This window comes from Thalassophryne amazonica, chromosome 2 (assembly GCF_902500255.1).
Source record: "Thalassophryne amazonica chromosome 2, fThaAma1.1, whole genome shotgun sequence".
Taxonomy (NCBI): Eukaryota; Metazoa; Chordata; class Actinopteri; order Batrachoidiformes; family Batrachoididae; genus Thalassophryne; species Thalassophryne amazonica.
The window spans coordinates 134815975-134838869 of record NC_047104.1 but is presented as its reverse complement, the minus strand read 5'-3'; the positions used below and the strand labels follow the sequence as shown (position 1 = coordinate 134838869).

Sequence of the window (22895 nt, the reverse complement as noted above, 5' to 3'; positions counted from 1 at the left end):
GAGGATGAGAGATAAAGATGATGCCAGTTCACCATCAGACCACATAGGGAACAGGCTCACTCACAGTGAAAACATCACATGTCCACCAAAGCCAGACACTTTTAATTATGATTCTTAAAACAAACCCCCAAAAGACATTAATAGACAGTGTTTTTCCTTCCTGGGAGAGCCACGTTTCTGCAAACACTAACAATCACCACCGCTTGTCAACTCCTATTATAACAAACACAGAAAATCAGGAAAATAACGCTTTAAGGCTTTCCTGGTTTTTCAGTATGAGAGTTGCTACGATACAGTACCATGCCAAAGTCTATCTATGCCTTTAATAATAATAATAATAATAATGAAGAAAACTGGGAACTACATGACATTTACAAATGTAACATTTGTAAATGCTTCTTAATGTTTGTCTTAATTGACATGTACAAATAAAGTCTGATGACTGAAAGTGTGTAAACATTTCTCAAGTTTAACAACGTAAAAAAAAACAAAACTCAAATTTCTTTTCATTATTTATTTTATATATATATATATATATATATATATATATACATACACACACACACACACACACACACACACACTCGTATATATATATAAATCAGGTTCCAATCACTGTATTTTTCTTTTTTGAGTGATCATAGGGAACTTTCTTTCTGTTGTCATGCATAATCTTGTGGTTGCTTGGTATTTTAGTTTCTTTAATAAAATAAAAATAAGTCACATTTAATTTTAGTTGGAACAAAAATGCTTTGATATTACAAACACTTCAACAAAAATCCAAAGGCGCCTAAAACTTTTAAACAGTATTGTATCCTAAGTCCCTTTGGCTGCTCCATTGTTTTCCCTTGGGGTCTCCACAGCAGATCAACCTTGGATCTGCATGTTGATTTTACGCTGGATACAACTTCACATTACATGGAGAAATGTGGCAGGGATGGGGTTTGAACCGGGAACCTTCCACACTGAAACCAAGCGCACTAACCACTTAGTCACCATTCCTGCTTTTGCACAGTATTGTGTAGCCCAGGGAATTTGTTGCCACTTGGGACACAATTAATGGGATTCATGCTGCAAAATAATGTTTATTAATTCAATAATGGTTAATATAAAACAAACTGGGAATGCCTTTAAAATCTGGGAATAAAAAAACATGACAGAAAACACACAAAAGATGGTAAAAAAAATACAGCAGTGGGCGCTGGAAAACACAACACATTAATAATTCCATTGTAGCCACCGCAACAACTGTCACGTTAGTTTGACCTCTTTATAACACTTTCATGTTCCAGTAATGTCTCAAATGCCCCATTGGGCACCTTGAAGCCGACACGTGTAGCACATCGACCTTGTTACTCAGCTGATGACACGGCGGCCATGGCACACCACAAGGATGGGCCACAAATGTTGACAGCTTCAGCAAAATACCATCACGTTAAAACACTAATGAATCACCACCTCTAAAATACTATGACCGACATCTTCCAGCCAACTATGACCGACATCTTCCAGCGGAAGGCATATTTACCTTCCGCTGTAACACCACAGCCGACCATTACTGTCCTCCACACGTCCCCAGCTTGGCCCAGATGTGAACTGAATGTCAAGCCAGAACATACCGGAATAAATCAGGACAGAGTTAGGATACATATAGCGAGGTCTGGGCAGTTCATCAATGTCACGTGGCACAACACTGCCACCTGCTGGCTGTCATTTGTAACACCAGGCCACCTACTTTCAACCCTTCATAAACCTGAGTGGAAGGACTGAATTAGGAGTCCAATATAAAATTACCACTTGGCTACATGTATAATTCACAATAATTCATTTGCAAAGTATTGTATAATTCACAATAATTCAGACAGCACTGAAAACAATGTTAGCATTACTACGACACAGTCAATGAAGGTGAGATGAAATACGACGAGGGTTAAAACAATGGGTTGGATTCAGACCCTTGGCAATGACTGTGGGAAGTGGACGCTTTAGACAACTGCAGTGGAAAAATGTGTGCGCATAGGCACATGAAAATATTAAATTATTGGCTAACGGTGACCTACTGTTAAATTAATGAAGCATCTTAAACAGGGTTCCCACCCTAGGCTCAGTACAAAAAAATGACATCACAATGCTCTCAGAGTCACTGCACAGCTTTTTCTAAAAAACAAAACAAAAAAGCAGGCAAGCAAGCAAACAAACAAAAAAAATCTATGAGGGATGTTTTTAAAAATGTGAAGCTAACCACATTTCATGAACGGTTCATACAGCTTCAGTTTCGTCTTTGCTTGTCCCAGTTATTAAGTAATTGTGAAAATTCGCATCCTGCTCCCTACATACCCTGGGTTCCTCCTCTGCACCTATCTAAACCATCTGAAGCTTGCCTCACTGACTTAAGTACCTTGACACGTGCACAAATGTGATCCTCGCACTGCCGCGCAATTCATCATTCCAATGCATCCTGCTCTGTCTTGCTTGACGCCACTCTATATAAAATAACCATTTCGTAGCCGATGATGCATTTGCTCTCAGAACTTGGCTGATGAAACCATTCTCTCATTGCTCCCAGAATCAGAGAAATAATCTACAGCTGCAGACTTCCTCATGCTCGTATGGTGCAGAACGCATTTGGAATCATCTCAAAGGTAATCATTTACAATATATTATGATGGATTGGTAAGGGCCCGGTCACACGGCACATGACGATAGCTGAATGAAGGAAAAAAGTCACAAATCGTCAAGAAAAGGTGGACGAATAAGCCTGCACTTCTCCCATTACCATTAAACCTGCGAATCAAGAGCACATAAAGGAACGTAACAAAACCAAAACTAACAAATGGAAAACGAAGCAAACGCCGACCACTTTAAACAAAACGATACATGTGAACATGCGCACAGCCATACACCATACAGCTGTTTGGCTGTGCACATGCACGTTCCAGTCATTTGTGGCTGTGTGCACAGCCATTTCAGACACAAACGGCTGGAGTAGGGATGTGTGCACACGAACGTTCAAGCCAGCTGGAGCGTGTGTGCGCACAGCCGATCCAGCCACAGACCGCTGGACTGTGCATAAATAGTTAAAGTAGTTGATAAAATGCTTTTTTCAACAGTTTGAAAATTCTGACGACATGCCAGCTACAGGAACGAAGCTGGATAATGGTTAAATGATGTCTCCAAATGTCAACGTACAGTAGTGTTCAGAATAATAGTAGTGCTATGTGACTAAAAAGATTAATCCAGGTTTTGAGTATATTTCTTATTGTTACATGGGAAACAAGGTACCAGTAGATTCAGTAGATTCTCACAAATCCAACAAGACCAAGCATTCATGATATGCACACTCTTAAGACTATGAAATTGGGCTATTAGTAAAAAAAAAGAAACGGGGGTGTTCACAGTAATAGTAGCATCTGCTGTTGACGCTACAAACTCAAAACTATTATGTTCAAACTGCTTTTTTAGCAATCCTGTGAATCACTGAACCAGTATTTAGTTGTATAACCACAGTTTTTCATGATTTCTTCACATCTGCGAAGCATTATTTTGTTGGTTTTGAACCAAGATTTTGCTTGTTTACTAATGTGCTTGGGGTCATTGTCTTGTTGAAACACCCATTTCAAGGGCATGTCCTCTTCAGCATAAGGCAACATGACCTCTTCAAGTATTTTGACATATCCAAACTGATCCATGATACCTGGTATGCGATATATAGGCCCAACACCATAGTAGGAGAAACATGCCCATATCATGATGCTTGCACCACCATGCTTCACTGTCTTCACTGTGAACTGTGGCTTGAATTCAGAGTTTGGGGGTCGTCTCACAAACTGTCTGCGGCCCTTGGACCCAAAAAGAACAATTTTACTCTCATCAGTCCACAAAATATTCCTCCATTTCTCTTTAGGCCAGTTGATGTGTTCTTTGGCAAATTGTAACCTCTTCTGCATGTCTGTTATTTAACAGAGGGACTTTGCGGGGATTCTTGCAAATAAATTAGCTTCACACAGGCGTCTTCTAACTGTCACAGTACTTACAGGTAACTCCAGACTGTCTTTGATCATCCTGGAGCTGATCAATGGGTGAGCCTTTGCCATTCTGGTTATTCTTCTATCCATTTTGATGGTTGTTTTCCATTTTCTTCCACGCGTCTGTGTTTTTGTCCATTTTAAGGCATTGGAGATCATTGTAGATGAACAGCCTATAATTTTTTGTACCTGCATATAAGTTTCTCCCTCTCCAATCAACTTTTTAATCAAACTACGCTGTTCTTCTGAACAATGTCTTGAACGTCCCATTTTCCTCAGGCTTTCAAAGAGAAAAGCACGTTCAACAGGTGCTGGCTTCATCCTTAAATAGGGGACACCTGATTCACACCTGTTTGTTCCACAAAACTGACAAACTCACTGACTGAATGCCACACAACTATTATTGTGAACACCCCCTTTTCTACTTTTTTTTTTACTAATAGCCCAATTTCATAGCCTTAAGAGTGTGCATATCATGAATGCTTGGTCTTGTTGGATTTGTGAGAATCTACTGAATCTACTGGTACCTTGTTTCCCATGTAACAATAAGAAATATACTCAAAACCTGGATTAATCTTTTTAGTCACATAGCACTACTACTATTCTGAACACTACTGTAAGTCCAGATTTCTTGTTTCGTTTTGGATTCGGTGTCCTTCGTTAGTGCTGTGTGACCGGGGCTTAAAACAGTTGCATTTTCATTCCTTCTTATGAGTTAGATAATGCATCTGTAAAGTTATGTTTGTCACAGATGTAACATCTCGTCATAGTTGCTCAGATGCCCTGCGCGCAATGACACACAATGACACTCAGTATTTTCGAATACATTGCGTGATGGTCACAGCTAGTTCACGCAAGTGGCACAAATGAATGCGTGCCAGAAATTTTGAACATTTCATAATTTTGTTTGCGCACTGGAATGCAGCCGTGCACAGTTCACGGACAGTATACAATGCGTTTACTCATTGGCACGCCAGATTGCGTGGCAGTGCCGAGATAAAATTCGTGCAAGTGTTAAGGTGCCTTTAGTCTCCAAACTGTCCTGTCTGTGCTGTCCCTCTGATATGTTAATTCTAATACTCTCCATGTTCATCAGATGGACAACATATCACTAGCCTTGTAAACATTCCACTTCACACCTGCAGATAATGTCACAAATCACTCCTGCTATCTTTCTCCACCCATTCCACTCTTTTTCACCCCTCTCCAACACTCTTCACTACTTTGCACAGTTGTCCTCAAGTACTTCTATCTTCACCATCTCTACTCTTTGCACCCTTAATATGCCAGTGTGCTCCCTCTCATTCACACAAGTACTGTCTTGCTCGATTGACTTTCACATTCTTTCCAGAGCATTTCTCCACCTCTCCAGGCTAGACTTAACCTGCTCTCTACTCTCACTACAGATCACAATGTCATCTGCAAACAGGATAGCTCATGGAGACTCCTGTCTGATCTCTTCTGTCAACCTGTCCATCACCTCTGAAAACAAAAAAGGACTCAGAGCCGATCCTTGTTGTAGTCCCACTTCCACCTTGAATTCATCATGGCCTAAAATTCATATTGCAGCATAATTTGCAGCACAGGTGGTACTGATATGTGCTGCGATATATTCTTTGGTATATAAATTTCAATATAACTATCAAAGTTCCATTCTGGACAATTTAACAGCTTTGCCACATATTAAGAAAAATCACCTTCAATCCAACCTGCTTCTTAATGTTTGTCTTAATTTTATCAACAACAAAAAAAAGCAAACATTTATATGATTCATCAATTCCACTTTATGCAATATTGTAATAGTAAAACTAGGACACTCAGAGACTGAATGATGTTTTACTTGTTAAGAATATGTTAAATGTCACAAACCAGTTTGTTGTTTAACTGCAACCTTACTGGCTTACCCACACACAGTTCACCATAAATGGAATTGGTATGTATCTGAAATGATGTGAAGGTGATTACCATGACTTTTGTGAAAATTTCACCATGTCAGCTGTGAGCACTGCCTCTCATCACACTGTATTTGTCAAACAGAGGGAGACTAACACTGTTAATCTGTGATAGGTTGATACGTATTTAAAACAGAATATCAATTTGTTTGGAAAACACACCCCGAGGTTATAGCTGTCCTGAGGGTCTGTCGTGACTGTTCGCTCCAGTCGCCGCACGATTCAGAAACACAGAGGGCGTATTCATTTGATGACTCTGTTTTAAGTTAATGAACACTCATCTATCACAATAATGTCTGAATCTAAGTAATCTAAGCTTTGCTGCCAGTGTGCAAATGCATGTATAGTTGTGTTCAAAATAATACCAGTGTTTGCATTTTTCTTTCTGTGACCCTTATTACATTGCTACAGGTTGCCCTTATTTAAAGGACGAAGGCAGCAAATGTTGTACATGTTGGTTGTCGTGTATTTCTCTCTGGGAATCTGAGTAAAATGGGCCATTTCAGACATTATTCAGAAGAATAAAGTACTTTGACTAAAAAGTTGATTGGAGAAGAGCAAACATAAATAACTGCAGAAAATGATTGGCCGCTCAGCTAAAATATGCTAAAATGATCTCAAGCCACAGCCACACAGAAGACAGTGAAGCATAGTAGAGTAAGCATCATGACACAGATGATTCACAAATCTTAGAAACATGGTGTCTAACCAGATCCTTACTCTGGATGGCATTACCCTGACCTCTAGTAATACTGTGAGAAATCTTGGAGTCATTTTTGATCAGGATATGTCAGTCAAAGCGCATATTAAACAAATATGTAGTGTTGTGAAAGTGTAGGAACACGGACCCACAACAGGGGGCGCAATGAACGGACAATGGAGGAAGGTGAATAACAAGGTTTACTATTGTGAAACGAGTACAATGAATACAACAATCACAATTTGGCGTCGAATCCGCTGGTGTCGTGTGGGCAGGCTCGAAGGTAGGAGACGTCCGTCTCAGTCGAACCGAAACCACCCAGATCTCCTCTGCCACCGAACCCTGGAAATACTGGAACCGCCAAGTCCCGAAGTCCCAGGTGGCCACTGCCTCCGCTCGTCGGATCCGGTACTGCTGGCGGGAGAGAGCAACAACACAGGCGTGGATGCGACAGCACCCAGCAACGGAGAGGGGAGAAGCCGCCTCCACCTCCAGTTACAGTATGACAGGCAGGTGAGTACTTATCTAAGCAATTCAGCTGTCCTGAAAAGGTTTAACAAATCTGTTAGCTATTTAGTCAGAAAATGCAGAGAACGTTACCTTCGTCTAAAGGCGATATCTCGGCACTGAGGTGGAGACGCCGTCCTCCTGATATACCTCTGTGCTGAGTGGAACAGCTGTGTCCGGTGATGGGTGACAGCTGTCACCCAGGCTGCTCCCATAAGGCGGCAGCGCCCTCTGGTGCCTGGAGCCCGCACTCCAGGCAGGGCGCCCTCTGGTGGTGGTGGGCCAGCAGTACCTCCTCTTCAGCGGCCCACACAACATGTAGGACTGCTTTTTTGCATTTACGCAATATCTCTAAAATTAGAAAGGTCTTGTCTCAGAGTGATGCTGAAAAACTAATTCATGCATTTATTTCCTCTAGGCTGGACTACTGTAATTCATTATTATCAGGTTGTCCTAAAAGTTCCCTAAAAAGCCTTCAGTTAATTCAAAATGCTGCAGCTAGAGTACTAACAGGGACTAGAAGGAGAGAGCATAACTCACCCATATTGGCCTCTCTTCATTGGCTTCCTGTTAATTCTAGAATAGAATTTAAAATTCTTCTTCTTACTTATAAGGTTTTGAATAATCAGGTCCCATCTTATCTTAGGGACCTCGCAGTACCATATCACCCCAATAGAGCGCTTCGCTCTCAGACTGCAGGCTTACTTGTAGTTCCTAGGGTTTGTAAGAGTAGAATGGGAGGCAGAGCCTTCAGCTTTCAGGCTCCTCTCCTGTGGAACCAGCTCCCAATTCAGATCAAGGAGACAGACACCCTCTCTACTTTTAAGATTAGGCTTAAAACTTTCCTTTTTGCTAAAGCTTATAGTTAGGGCTGGATCAGGTGACCCTGAACCATCCCTTAGTTATGCTGCTATAGACGTAGACTGCTGGGGGGTTCCCATGATGCACTGTTTCTTTCTCTTTTTGCTCTGTATGCACCACTCTGCATTTAATCATTAGTGATCGATCTCTGCTCCCCTCCACAGCATGTCTTTTTCCTGGTTCTCTCCCTCAGCCCCAACCAGTCCCAGCAGAAGACTGCCCCTCCCTGAGCCTGGTTCTGCTGGAGGTTTCTTCCTGTTAAAAGGGAGTTTTTCCTTCCCACTGTAGCCAAGTGCTTGCTCACAGGGGGGTCGTTTTGACCGTTGGGGTTTTACATAATTATTGTATGGCCTTGCCTTACAATATAAAGCGCCTTGAGGCAACTGTTTGTTGTGATTTGGCGCTATATAAAAAAAAATTGATTGATTCTCATACTATGGTGCTAGACCCATTCATCATATACCATGGCTCAGTTTGAATATGTCAAAATACTTGAAGGTCACGTTTCCTTATACCAAAAAGGAAATACCCTTGAAATGGGTGTTTCCACAAGGCCCAGCAAGTGAGCAGCATCTTGGTTCAGGACCAACAAGATTAAGGTTATGGAGTGGCCAGCCCAATCCCAGGACATTAATGCAATAGAAAACTTGTGGGGTGACATCAAAAATGATATTTCTGAGATAAAACCAAGAAATACAGAGGGATTGTAGAATGTAGTCCAATCATCCTGGGCTAGAATACCTGTTCACAGGTGACACGCTGGTCGATGCAACACAGATGTGAAACCATTCTCAGGAACAGTGGTTATACAACTAAATATTAGTTCAGGAAAGCTAAAGCTTCAAGTATTTTTCAGTTTATACAGCAAATGTTTCAGTTTATAAAGAAAAATGCAGACACTCCTATTTTTTGAACAGGCTAATGTTCCTTTTCCTTCACTTTCTGTAAAGTAAAATTTGATGAATTGTTCTTTATGTTTTGATTTGTAGTAGAATGTGCAGTGTTCCCAATGCATTTGCGTGTATGGAAATAAAAGCTATTAGGATTTTGAGCTTTACTCACATTTTTAGACACACTGCTATTAATTTGAACACAACTGTACAAGTGCATCTCAAAAAAATTGAATATTGTGAAAAAGTTAAAGGTATTTCAGAAAGTGAAAATTTTATCTATTCTAGACTCAATACATATAGTCTATACCTTAAAGCCCATATACATATAGTTTAAAATGTTCCAACCATTTATTTTCATTTGATCATTATGGCCTGCAGGTCCAAAAATAGAAAATGTGTTTCTCAAAATATTAGAATATTTCAAAAGATCTGTCCAATAAAAGGACTTCTATTACAGAGATGCTGAATGCACTCAATACTTGGTTTGGGCTCATTTTCAATTAATTCCTGCATTAATGTGGTGTGGCTTGATGGAACTCAGCCTGTCACAATGCTGAGGCATTATGGAAGCCCAAGGTGCTTTGACAGCAGCCTTCAGCTCGTCTTTACTGTTTGGTCTGGTGTCTTTCATATTCCTCTCAACAACACCCCATGGAGAATCTATGAGGTATTTGCCCGGAGGCCAATCAAGTACAATAATACCATGGCCAGCAAAACAGTAACTAGTAATAGTAACTAATTTTGTCACTGTGGGCAGGTGCCAAATCCTGCTGGAACAGGAAATTGGCATCTCCATAAAGCTTGTCAGCAGATAGAAGCATGACATTCACTAAAATCTCCAGCAAGATGGCTGCGTTGAATTTAGACTTGATGAAACACTGTGGACCAATACCAGCAATGACATGGCACCCAAACCAATTACTCTCCCCCCTACACACACCCACCCAAGTGCCACTATGCTCTAAATTTCTAGGGAGAGCCCTGATGACCGACTGTGGAAACTTCACACTGTAATTCTAAGCACCTTGAATTCAGCGCCTCTTCACTCTTCCTCCAGACTCTGTGACCTTGATTTGAAAATGAAATGTAAAATTTACTTTCATCTACAAAAAGGACTTTGGACCACTGGCCAAAGGTCCAGGGGCCTCATATACAAAGACTGGCATTGACTTTCTACTAAAAGTTGGTGTACGCCAAAACCCTGAATCAGGCGTAAGCACAAATACAACCCCTGGCAAAAATTATGGAACCACTGGCCTCGGAGGATGTTCATTCAGTTGTTTAATTTTGTAGAAAAAAAGCAGATCACAGACATGACACAAAACTAAAGTCATTTCAAATGGCAACTTTCTGGCTTTAAGAAACACTATAAGAAATCAAGAAAAATAATTGTGGCAGTCAGTAACGGTTACTTTTTAGACCAAGCAGAGGGAAAAAAATATGGACTCACTCAATTCTGAGGAATAAATTATGGAATCACCCTGTAAATTTTCATCCCCAAAACTAACACCTGCTCGTTAGTCTGTATCTAAAAAAGGAGTGATCAAACCTTGGAGAGCTGTTGCACCAAGTGGACTGACATGAATCATGGCTCCAACACGAGAGATGTCAAGTGAAACAAAGGAGAGGATTATCAAACGCTTAAAAGAGGGTAAATCATCACGCAATGTTGCAAAAGATGTTGGTTGTTCACAGTCAGCTGTGTCTAAACTCTGAACCAAATACAAAGAACATGGGAAGGTTGTTAAAGGCAAACATACTGGTAGACCAAGGAAGACATCAAAGCATCAAGACAGAAAACGTAAAGCAATATGTCTCAAAAATCAAAAAATGCACAACAAAACAAATGAGGAATGAATGGGGGGAAACTGGAGTCAACGTCTGTGACCGAACTGTAAGAAACCGCCTAAAGGAAATGGGATTTACATACAGAAAAGCTAAACGAAAGCCATCATTAACACCTAAACAGAAAAAAACAATGTTACAATGGGCTAAGGAAAAGCAATCATGGACTGTGGATGACTGGATGAAAGTCATATTCAGTGATGAATCTCGAATCTGCATTGGGCAAGGTGATGATACTGGAACTTTTGTTTGGTGCCATTCCAATGAGATTTATAAAGATGACTGCCTGAAAAGAACATGTAAATTTCCACAGTCATTGATGATATGGGGCTGCATGTCAGGTAAAGGCACTGGGGAGATGGCTGTCATTACATCATCAATAAATGCACAAGTTTACGTTGATATTTTGGACACTTTTCTTATCCCATCAATTGAAAGGATGTTTGGGGATGATGAAATCATTTTTCAAGATGATAATGCATCTTGCCATAGAGCAAAAACTGTGAAAACATTCCTTGCAAAAAGACACATAGGGTCAATGTCATGGCCTGCAAACAGTTCGGATCTTAATCCAATTAAAAATCTTTGGTGGAAGTTGAAGAAAATGGTCCATGACAAGGCTCCAAAGCTGACCTGCAAAGCTGATCTGGCAACAGCAATCAGAGAAAGTTGGAGCCAGAGTGATGAAGAGTACTGTTTGTCACTCATTAAGTCCATGCCTCAGAGACTGCAAGCTGTTATAAAAGCCAGAGGTGCAACAAAATACTAGTGATGTGTTGGAGCGTTCTTTTGTTTTTCATGATTCCATAATTTTTTCCTCAGAATTGAGTGATTCCATATTTTTTTCCCCTCTGCATGGTCTAAAAAAGTAACCGTTACTGACTGCCACAATTATTTTTCCTGATTTCTTATAGTGTTTCTTAAAGCCAGAAAGTTGCCATTTGAAATGACTTTAGTTTTGTCATGTCTGTGATCTGCTTTTTTTCTACAAAATTAAACAACTGAATGAACATCCTCCGAGGCTGGTGATTCCATAATTTTTGCCAGGGGTTGTACATTCAGATGTATCAAAGTGTGTATAGGCATGAATCCCCGAACGTTTGGTTTGTACATCCCACTGAACATAGAATTTAGCACACGTACCAAACTCCTCCCTGGCCACACCTCTATCTGAATATGCAAATGTATTAAAATAGTCTGGTTGTGTCCTGCTGACGGCACCATAAGTGTAGAGTGTTATGTGTTTGATGACGTCCGTCACTGTCTGTGTCGTGTGTAAAAATTAAATAACTTTCAGAGACAACCTACAAAAACATCAAAAGCTGTGGTTAGATTGCCATTCTTTCAGCTCAGTGTAATGCAAAATGGAGATTAAATAAGTATGTTTGTGTGTGTAAATGCTGAACTGAGCTGCGTGCACACACTGAAGTAAAAAAATATTGGGTGCACAGCAGCTAACAGTGTGTGACATTAATATTACACACGCTTTTATTGACAAATACTGAACACAGTCAGGGGCTTGTTAAGAGGCTCTCTAGTTACACCATCAAGAAAACAAAAACATAATAATAATAATAAAACATTTGAATGTGGACATGCCCAAATGTGTCTACGTTGGTTTTCGTTAGGAACAATTACATGGCTAAATTATTTAACCACCAAGCAACCCCCCCATCGTGGACCGTGTAGCCTCCAGCCTGATGCGCATTTGCACACCACACATGATTTGAACATTGATGGGATGAAAATGTTTCCTATTAACAAAATCAAATTAATCATGTGATGCCACCTTCAGAGCAATACGTGTGCAGTTAATAACTCCATTTACATTCAGGAAGCCGCCTCTTGCTGCAAAATGTGGTATAATGTTGAAATGTGATGTACCTGGATGACATTCGGATGACTGTGTTCCACACAGCTGGCATGGCTTGCCACAAAGTTGACTGGCACACTCCTGACCAATCAGCCAACTCATGCTGGAATTCTGATGATGCCAGGATGGCCAGCATGGTCAGCACCTGTGTGGACACAGACAACCCTTGGCTCCTCGCCGTATTACGCTGTGGGCCGGCTGCAGTTCTATGTGCAACTCCAGTAACACTGGCCTTGGTAATCGAAATCGGTTTATGAGCCAATTATTGTCATTTACAAGTAAATCCTCACGTTCCCTGAGTACACGCTCAAGTTGGATTGCACATTTGCAAGGTCCGCTAACAACACTAACGCAGCCTTTGTTAGTGCCATTTTACGCATCACTTTTTATATCCACCCATATAACTGCAAACACGTAGGTGCTTTAATTGCTCATCACTGTGTCTCTGATGTGCACAGCACTCTGATGACTTCTTGTTTTCACACTATTAATGGTTCCCAGCATCACGTGTCCACAGTGGAACAATAGCTGTAGAAACGTGCGTACGCCAGCGCACCACACACTTTCACGGTTATTTCACTTTTGATACATCTGAACGTTGGTGTGGAGACGGACATACACCAGGTTTTTGTGCATAACCACGCTTTGTACATGAGGCCCCAGGTCTTTTTCTCCTTAGCCCAGGAAAGACTATTCTGACAGTCACTGCTTCTGGAGTGGCTTCACACTGGGAATGTGACACTTATAGCCCATTTCCTGGACATGTCTGTGCATGGTGGCTCTTGATGCACTGACCCCCAGCTTCAGTCCACTCCTTGTGAAGCTCCGCCAAATTCTTCTCAAGGCTGCAGTCATCCTTTTTCCTTTGTAGTCAACTTTTAAAGAATATACTTTGATATATCACTCTGAACAGACAGCTCTTTCAGCAGTGATCTTCTGTGAGTGGCCCTCCTTGTTGGTTGTTGATGAGTGTCTTCTGGACAATTGTAAAGTCGGTAGTCTTCCCAATGACTGACCTTCAGATTCCGTAAGGTGAAGAGAATGCGAGTCTGACTTCCTCTGGATGGGACACTAGTCCGATTCAGGTTACTTTCTCAGATAAGGCCAACACCCATTTATAGCTGGATGGACTGAGACCACACAGATCCTAACATGAGTGACTGGCACCTTGAACTGCCCCAAGCATGACTGTCAAATCCCCATCCCTTACCTCCCTCCCTGCCCTGTGCTCACATTGCACTACATGTTTGGGGCCCAAGTAATATACCACTGAAGGATTACTGAATTTAGTCCTACTCAGATAAAAGCAGGTGGTTTCAACACCTCTCCACCACGTATATACAATTCAGTTCTTGATTTATTACCAGAGGCCATCAGATACAGCCATCGGGTACTGCAAAGGCTTTACATCAGCCTGCCTGTGCTCAGCATAAGTCCAGTCCTATTACTGCAACAATCTTCAAATTCACAGGGAAGATTCTTGGGACACAGACCCTGGACAAGTTCAAATATGGCTAACCTTGACCTATTTTAAGAGGTTAAATAGTCACATTCTGTTCCTATTTTTACACTATGAATCATGCAAGTTCATTTTTTTGTTTTTTTGAGGGGCACCGGTGACAGCCAATCAACAGGGGCACCGTGACGTTACTGGTTGGTCTCTCCGGCACTCCAAAACTGCTTCATTTATGTGTAAATATAACATGTTTCTCATTATGTAAAGGTTAGCGAGAAATAAACTTCTAAAACTGATAACACTGTTTTTTGGAACCTGATAACACCTCTGGAGAGATTTACAAGATATTTTATGGACATTAACATGGTTACATCACTGGCTGGTTTAGCTAGCTGCTAAACATAACCTCTGTCATATATTGTGTAAGCTAATGATAAATAAACACTTGTAAAACTGAAAATGCTGGTTATGTAACTAGATAACACTTCTGGAGTGATTTACAAGACATCGCGTGGACGTCAGCGTCCACATGCACGCTAACTTCTAACTCAAAGCTAACTTCTGCTGTTGTCAAAACCTCACGTATGCACACACACGCACGCCCTCCTGCAGAAGCTGTTAAAACATAAATAAAATACTGTTTATGATTGACTGACTTTATTATGCAGCATCAACAAACATACAGAGGTAAATGAGTCAATGATGCATGGATAATAAAACATAAACGCTTATTTCCATTGTGCTCCTTCTGAAATTATCAAGTAAGGGCTTGACTGAACGTACAAATTGTACATAAGACAATAGGATCTGAATATATATATATATATATATATATATATATATATATATATATATATATATATATATATATATATATGTGTCTGTGTGTGTGTATACACACACACACACACACACACACACACACACACACTTTGCAGTGGGATACCAATTAAAACAACTGCAAATTAAAAGGAAGACAATGTTCATAAGGCCAAGGGCATTTTAGAATTGCGTTATATTTTTTAAATCTGCATACATGGCTGTGCTCTTCACAGTCCACGCTGTGCACTTGCCAAAGCAGATTTAAGGGAGTGCACATCGTTGTTGGAGGGGATGACAGTCTCTCAAATGCATCTTCATGCAGCCCAATACTTGAAATAAACTTCGGAAATCTCCTTTTACCACAGGATATTACTGATGCATGCTTTCACATGGCATAAATACACCCAGAGGTTTTTTCAAAGGATAGTTTTACAGAAGACAAAAGGTGTGCACAATCTGTAACAACGACTGAAATGGTGCACTCAGACATGAGAAAATGAAATAAATAAATCACTCTGGAACTCTAGTAATAACTACTTTGACCCACCTCCCCATATACAACCTGTCCCGTCTCCTGTGGGCACAATTAACCAAAACGTTAGCTTCGATAACCGCAAATCCACTAACTGAAAAGTTAAGTTTTATATTGCTAAACCGATAAACCACGAAAAAAAATTTAGCGGACTATACAGCTAACCGTTAACTTTTAGTATTGACTCTGGTACACTGTCAGCTACTGACAAGCCAGTTTGAGTTTAAGCACCGCCAACACTTCTGACTAGAATCAAAGGCGATCATAAACCCAACACAAACAAGTCAGAGCTTCTGTCTTTGTGTGCCCTGCCCACTGCTGTGAGGAAGATTCATTTACATTCAACATATAGTGCCCCAGACATGTGGCAGTCGACATGAAAAGCAAAGTAGGTTTGATTTATGGTTTGATTTATAAACCAAATTATTCCGGATAGTTTATCAACATTAATGTCAACTGTCATTTTGACAAAGTGAAAATATAACACATATCTTTTAGTTTTAAAGTAATGCACTAATTCTGAAGGTTTGAGCATTAACACACGCAGATACCAAAAGGCATTATGGGATAATGAGGCTTTGCTCATCACTGGTTGGTTGGATTATTTATTTGTAAATATGTATTTTTTTTACATAATGAGATACTGTGATTCCCACAATGGAGCAGAAGGCAGAGGTACTGCACCACGTGAGTGTCTGCGTAGTGATATGTATTTACGAGTCTGAGTATGACTGAATATAATTGTTAGATTTGTGGCATAAGGGGTGGGCGTGATAAGCTCTGCTTCAACCCACTCCCTTTCGGACACATGGGGTTTGTTTTTTGGTTAATATTCTTGTTATTTTGTTGTTATATTAGTTTGTTTATTGTTTTTGTTAAATCGTTATATTATTAACACGTGTGCCGAATAAATAAACTCATTCATATTTGTTTTTTTTTTTTTTTTTTTTAGATGGCAGTGTTCTATGCATTTTGACCCATCCACTGGATGGCAGCATAAATAGCACCCAAATATCACATGGTTGCTATTTGTTACGCTGAATCACACAAACAGAATTTTCAGTTTTGCAAATGCCTTTTTTTTACAAATAAAAAATGACAAATTTACAAATACACATTTATTTGTAAAAACCAACACATTACAGTAACTTGTGTGTTGGCTTTTACAAATAAATAAACCAACCAACCAGTGATGAGTGGCTCATTTTCCAATAATGCCTTTTGGCATCTGTGTGTGTTCATGCTCAAACATTCAGAATTAGAGCATTACTTTAAAACTAAAAGATATGTGTTGTATTTTCCCTTTGTAAAAATTACAGAGTTGACATTAATGTCGATAAACTATCCGCATTATTTCGGTTCATAAATCAAACCGTAAGTCAAACCTACTTTGTGTTTCATGTCTACTGCCACATGTCTGGAGCACTGTATGTTGAATGTAAATTACTTTTTTTGTAGCAGCCTGGCAGCCAGGTCCCTTCTGCTGAGGTAGAGTTGAGCTCAGCTCCTCACAGCTGTTTGACTGCTGCAAAACACATAGTAGACAGGAACCAACATGTATGATTTTAGAGTTTACAAACGCTTTTGACCGTTCTGCTTTATTAACTACTCGTATGCCAGCCAAAAAATGTTAGCGGACTAAAAGTTAGCAGAACTAAATTTAGTGGAAGCTATTTGGTCTGCTGATGGTTTTCAAAGTTATCTGAAAAGTTAATCCGCTAACAAAAACGTTAGCTTCGCTAAATAGTGGTTAGCGGAAGTTGTACTTGACTTCATGACAATAAACAAATACATGAAAGGTGATAAAGCGTAAAATTATGAGAAATCCAAGCTTACAGCTATCTCATTCATTTTTTGTCAGCTTATGCTTTTACAATATTTACCTCCATCAAGGTCATGTGTTCACCTGCGTATGTTAGAACATCAACAGGATTACTCAACTGTTTGTGTATTAATTCATTCTCAGAACCTGATTTTTCCAGTTAAGGGTCATAGGGAGCTGGAGGCTTTTCCAGTGGTTACTGAGTGAGAGGTGCAGTACACCCTGGACAGGTCATCATTCTGTCACAGGGCCAGCACATATAGACAAATACATTCACACTCTCACACCTATGGTTCAATTAGAGTGTTCAATTCCCTGAACCCGCATGTCTTTGGAGGTGGTAGGAATCCGGCGTGCAAACATGAGGGAGGACATGCAAACTCCACACAGACAGGACCAAGTAGGAAGTGAACCTGGGACCTGCACACTGTGAGGTAACAGTGCCAACCACTAAGCCACCATTCTGCCCTGTTTGTTTATATATTCATCCCAGCCGCAATGATTAAAACTGTTATTGTACAGTACCTATTATTAAAGATAAATCTGGTGATGTAACTAGCAAGAGCAACTATAGGACCACTGCATTATCTTCTATCATTGTAACTTCAGAATATCAGTTTGGTTTTAACCCTAAACATTCCACTGATATGTGTATCTATTTACTTTGTGAAGTGATTGATTACTATAGAAGAAGAAATAGTCCTGTGTATCTGTTTTATGGATGCCTCTAAGGCATTGACCGTGTTAATTATTGGACACTTTTTAAAAAGTTATGTGACAGGGGTCTACCCACAATTTTTGTAAGAATAATAGTGTTTTGGTATCGTAACTAGTTGGCCTGTGTCCGCTGGGGATCCCATACATCTGAGCTGTATAGGGTCTGTAACGGTGTTCGTCAAGGAGGTGATTTGTCTCCAAGACTTTTTAATGTATACACTCAACAAAAATATAAACGCAACACTTTTGGTTTTGCTCCTATTTTGTATGAGATGAACTCAAAGATCTAAAACTTTTTCCACATACACAATATCACCTTTTCCCTCAAATATTGTTCACAAACCAGTCTAAATCTGTGATAGTGAGCACTTCTCCTTTGCTGAGATAATCCATCCCACCTCACAGGTGTGCCATATCAAGATACTGATTAGACACCATGATTAGTGCACAGGTGTGCCTTAGACTGCCCACAATAAAAGGCCACTCTGAAAGCTTTATCTCACAGCACAATGCCACAGATGTTGCAAGCTTTGAGGGAGCGTGCAATTGGCATGCTGACAGCAGGAATGTCAACCAGAGCTGTTGCTCGTGTATTGAATGTTCATTTCTCTATCATAAGCCGTCCCCAAAGGCGTTTCAGAGAATTTGGCAGTACATCCAACCAGCCTCACAACCGCAGACCACGTGTAACCACACCAGCCCAGGACCTCCACATCCAGCATGTTCACCTCCAAGATCGTCTGAGACCAGCCACTCGGACAGCTGCTGAAACAATCGGTTTGCATAACCAAAGAATTTCTGCACAAACTGTCAGAAACCATCTCAGGGAAGCTCATCTGCATGCTCGTCGTCCCCATCGGGGTCTCGACCTGACTCCAGTTCGTCGTCGTAACCGACTTGAGTGGGCAAATGCTCACATTTGCTGGCGTTTGGCACGTTGGAGAGGTGTTCTTATCACGGATGAATCCCGGTTCACACTGTCCAGGGCAGATGGCAGACAGCGTGTGTGGCGTCATGTGGGTGAGCGGTTTTCTGATGTCAATGTTGTGGATCGAGTGGCCCATGGTGGCGGTGGGGTTATGGTATGGGCAGGCATCTGTTATGGATGAAGAACACAGATATTGATGGCATTTTGAATGCACAGAGATACCGTGACGAGATCCTGAGGCCCACTGTTGTGCCATACATCCAAGAACATCACCTCATGTTGCAGCAGGATAATGCACGGCCCCATGTTGCAAGGATCTGTGCACAATTCTTGGAAGCTGAAAATGTCCCAGTTCTTGCAGGGCCGGCATACTCACCGGACATGTCACCCATTGAGCATGTTTGGGATGCTCTGGACCGGCGTATACAACAGCGTGTACCAGTTCCTGCCAATATCCAGCAACTTCGCACAGCCATTGAAGAGGAGTGAACCAACATTCCACAGGCCACAATTGACAACCTGATCAACTGTGTTGCACTGCATGAGGCAAATGGTGGTCACACCAGATACTGACTGGTATCCCCCCCAATAAAACAAAACTGCACCTTTCAGAGTGGCCTTTTATTGTGGACAGTCTAAGGCACACCTGTACACTAATCATGGTGTCTAATCAGCATCTTGGTATGGCACACCTGTGAGGTGGGATGGATTATCTCAGCAAAGGATTAGTGCTCACTATCACAGATTTAGTCTGGTTTGTGAACAATATTTGAGGGAAATGGTGATATTGTGTATGTGGAAAAAGTTTTAGATTTTTGAGTTCATCTCGTACAAAATGGGAGCAAAACCAAAAGTGTTGTGTTTATATTTTTGTTGAGTGTATATATATATATATATATATATATATATATATATATATATGAATGAGCTAAGTCGTAATCTGGTTAATGATAAAGTTGGGTGTATGCTTGGTAATAGACTTGTTAACCACTTATTCTATGCTGATGATATAGTTGTACTGTGTCCCTCAGTTAAGGGCCTACAGAAACTACTTCACACCTGCTCTGATTATGATGTTAAGCATGATATTTTGTATAAAAGTAAGTCCCTTCGGCCACAGCAAATCCAAGGTGGATCTGCATGTTGAATTGGCACAAGTTTTACACCGGATGCCCTTCCTGACGCAACCCACATTACATGGAGAAATGTGGTAGGGGTGGGATTTGAACCCAGAACCTTCTGAACTGAAACCAAGTGCATTAACCACTTGGCCAATAAGGCTAAAACTGTATGTATGTCAATATTACCTAAAGGTAGATTGATCCCTTCTGAATTCTCCCAAGATTTTAATTGAAAATACTCAGCTCGCTTTTGTTGAGAATTATAGTAAAATTCTACAGTACTTAAAAAAAAAAAAAAAAAAAATTAAAATTGCAATAGGAGGCACTGCGGGCCTTGGGGGAGGTATGCATTCCAATAAGTGCCAGTCTAGTTTCTGCTGCAATGCTTCATTAAATTTGTTAAAATCTTCTAAATCTTGACATTTCACAATTCAATGACCAGTGGGAACCCTGGTTAGAATGTGAATGACAGGTAGTGTGAGAAAGGTAAGAGTCCAGAGTGCATGGGTAAACAAAAATTAATCGATAGGAACAAAGTAATCTTGGAATGCCAGAGGGCTGTCCAAGCAAAAATAAATAAATCAATAAATAAATAAAAAGTTTGAAGACATGCAAGACAAAGGGAGGTGGAGTGGAAATATACTTTAAAGAAGCAGACGTACCATTAGTCGGATGCTTTGCAAACGACACAGAAAATCGTTTTTTTCCCGGCATAGACAAGCACTCTGAAGGAATAAAAACAAAGTTCACTCATATTACCAGGAGCCACAGCAACATGTTTCATCATCCCCTTTTTCATTTCTCATGTGAACCCAACAGTGAAAAGAGCAATCAACACCATCTATGCAAATGAATGTTTACACAATCTATTCCATGTTGTGAAGAAGCCCTAACTTGAAGTTATTCTCACAATATCTGTAGGGCAAAGCATGGATGAAACATCATCTGACACAGATGAGATGAATGATTTCAACTGAGAAGATGAAGCCACCAGTGCCCACGAAATGTTTCAAGAATCTGTGTCATTACTCAAGTGTTTTTGGCTTTCGTTTCCATCTTCCTGTTTGAGGTGTAAACATGTGATGAACAACAACTTCGGTTGGTTGGACCTCCAATGTGTCAGCAGAGACAGAGACAGAGAGAGAGAGAGAGACAGAGAAAATACACTACACTAACAAAAAATCATGAACTTAAGTATCACCATTTGGGCAAGTGACTGTACCAACATTACAATCCTTCCTTTGATTTTGTACATGAGCTACAACAAGATGGATGACAGACCAACAGCATGGCTACATGTGAAACTACCAGGAGGATGGTAGCGGAGAAGAGAATGCATGGTACCACAGTGACACCTATAGGACAATCTGACAACACACATGCCAGCCAGTGAATCATAACAAAACATAATGCACAGGTTTTAATGCACTGCAAACCTTGGAATTAATATTGACCTTTAATGGGTAATTTTCATGCACAAAAATTATTCAAAAATACCTGAATAATGTTTGTGCTCAGCTGCAGCATGAGCATCTAAGCTATAAACGAAGGACGATGACAATCAGCAAAAAATTCTAAATATAAAGAATGGATTAGGTTGCGAGATGACTTATGCTGTATGTTACATGTAATGTTAAGTTTAAGAAATGTTATTAGGACAATTTAGCATTTCAACTATGCTACATCATGAAATAAAACAATTTTAAACTTGTATATTAGTTGCAAAAGTAGGACAATACAGTACTAAATGACTAATTACAAAGTCAATATGGGCTTTGGCTGGACCAAGGTGACAAAACATGGAAAGACCATGATTTTGTGGTTTACGGGGTAGTTAAAATAAAGAATGCTGATGAACTGTTGTTTCATACATGCAGGAGCCCTGTAAATATAAAATGTGCTCTTGATCTTAACAAAAACAGACATAGAAATAACCAAATAATCCTGCTCATGACAAACAGCACACACACAAAGTAATAATTTAATGCAACTTCTCTAAAGATAGAGGGGTATGCTTCAAAAAATTAGAATACCATGAAAAAGTTTCTTTCTCATATTCTTTTGACCCATTTAATCCAATTAAAGGTCACGGGGGGCTGGAGCCTATCCCAGCAGTAGGGCTGCCACAACTAGTCGACTAGTCACAACAACGTCGACTAATGAAGCCATCGACAACTAATTTAGTAGTCGACGAGTTGTTTATTTTAAGTGTTTGTTTTCTCTCAATTCATAGTTTTAGATAGCGAGCCGTCCTCCCGTCATTTGAATGTTCAAACTTGGATAAGACGGCCGATTAAAACAGTGACCGTCTTGTTCAACACTGTCTAAAATGCGCAATTTACCGGAGGAGCTGTTGGTGTGTGTGTGTGCGTGGAGTCAACTCGCTGCAGATGGCGAATGGAGGCACGAGACGTTACATTCTGCTGAGAACCATCAGTGCACATGACACAGCGAGCGCGGAGCAGAGAGAGGATTTTAACCCGAGTGAACATGTAAAAGAAAAAAAAAAACAAAAAACGTGGAACTGCCTTTACTTTTCTCTGCTCTTTCTCTACCGGTGTTTTTCTGATGGCACCGACCTGTTCACACCATGTGCACATCGTATACTGAATTTATTAGATCATGAGATGAAATAAATGGTCAAATATCCTTAAAAAATCCTTAAAAATGAGAATATATAAAAGAACTGAGGAAAAATTACGCATTCACGGGTTAAAAAAACCCTGATGTGGAGAAGCTGCAGTGATATTCAGAGGCACAGATCACAAAAAGCAGGTGAGAACTCTGAACTTTAACAGCTGTTATTTTCCAAAGGTATTTATTTGTTCAATCTTAAGCACA

At 40.3% G+C, this 22895-nt stretch overlaps 1 protein-coding gene across 9 annotated transcripts in view; it reads right to left on the bottom strand.

The window, feature by feature from the left end:
• Positions 1 to 22895, bottom strand: part of ppip5k1a (diphosphoinositol pentakisphosphate kinase 1a) — a 171249-nt gene that overhangs the window by 12903 nt on the left and 135451 nt on the right. For 4 of the 9 annotated variants that reach the window (XM_034194040.1, XM_034194059.1, XM_034194043.1 and 1 more), the window contains one exon: positions 20717 to 20779. The exons of the other annotated variants lie outside the window; for them this stretch is intronic. In XM_034194040.1, the coding sequence (XP_034049931.1) occupies positions 20717 to 20779 (63 nt within the window). The remainder of the gene's footprint in view (positions 1 to 20716; positions 20780 to 22895) is intronic. 9 annotated transcript variants of the gene reach the window in all.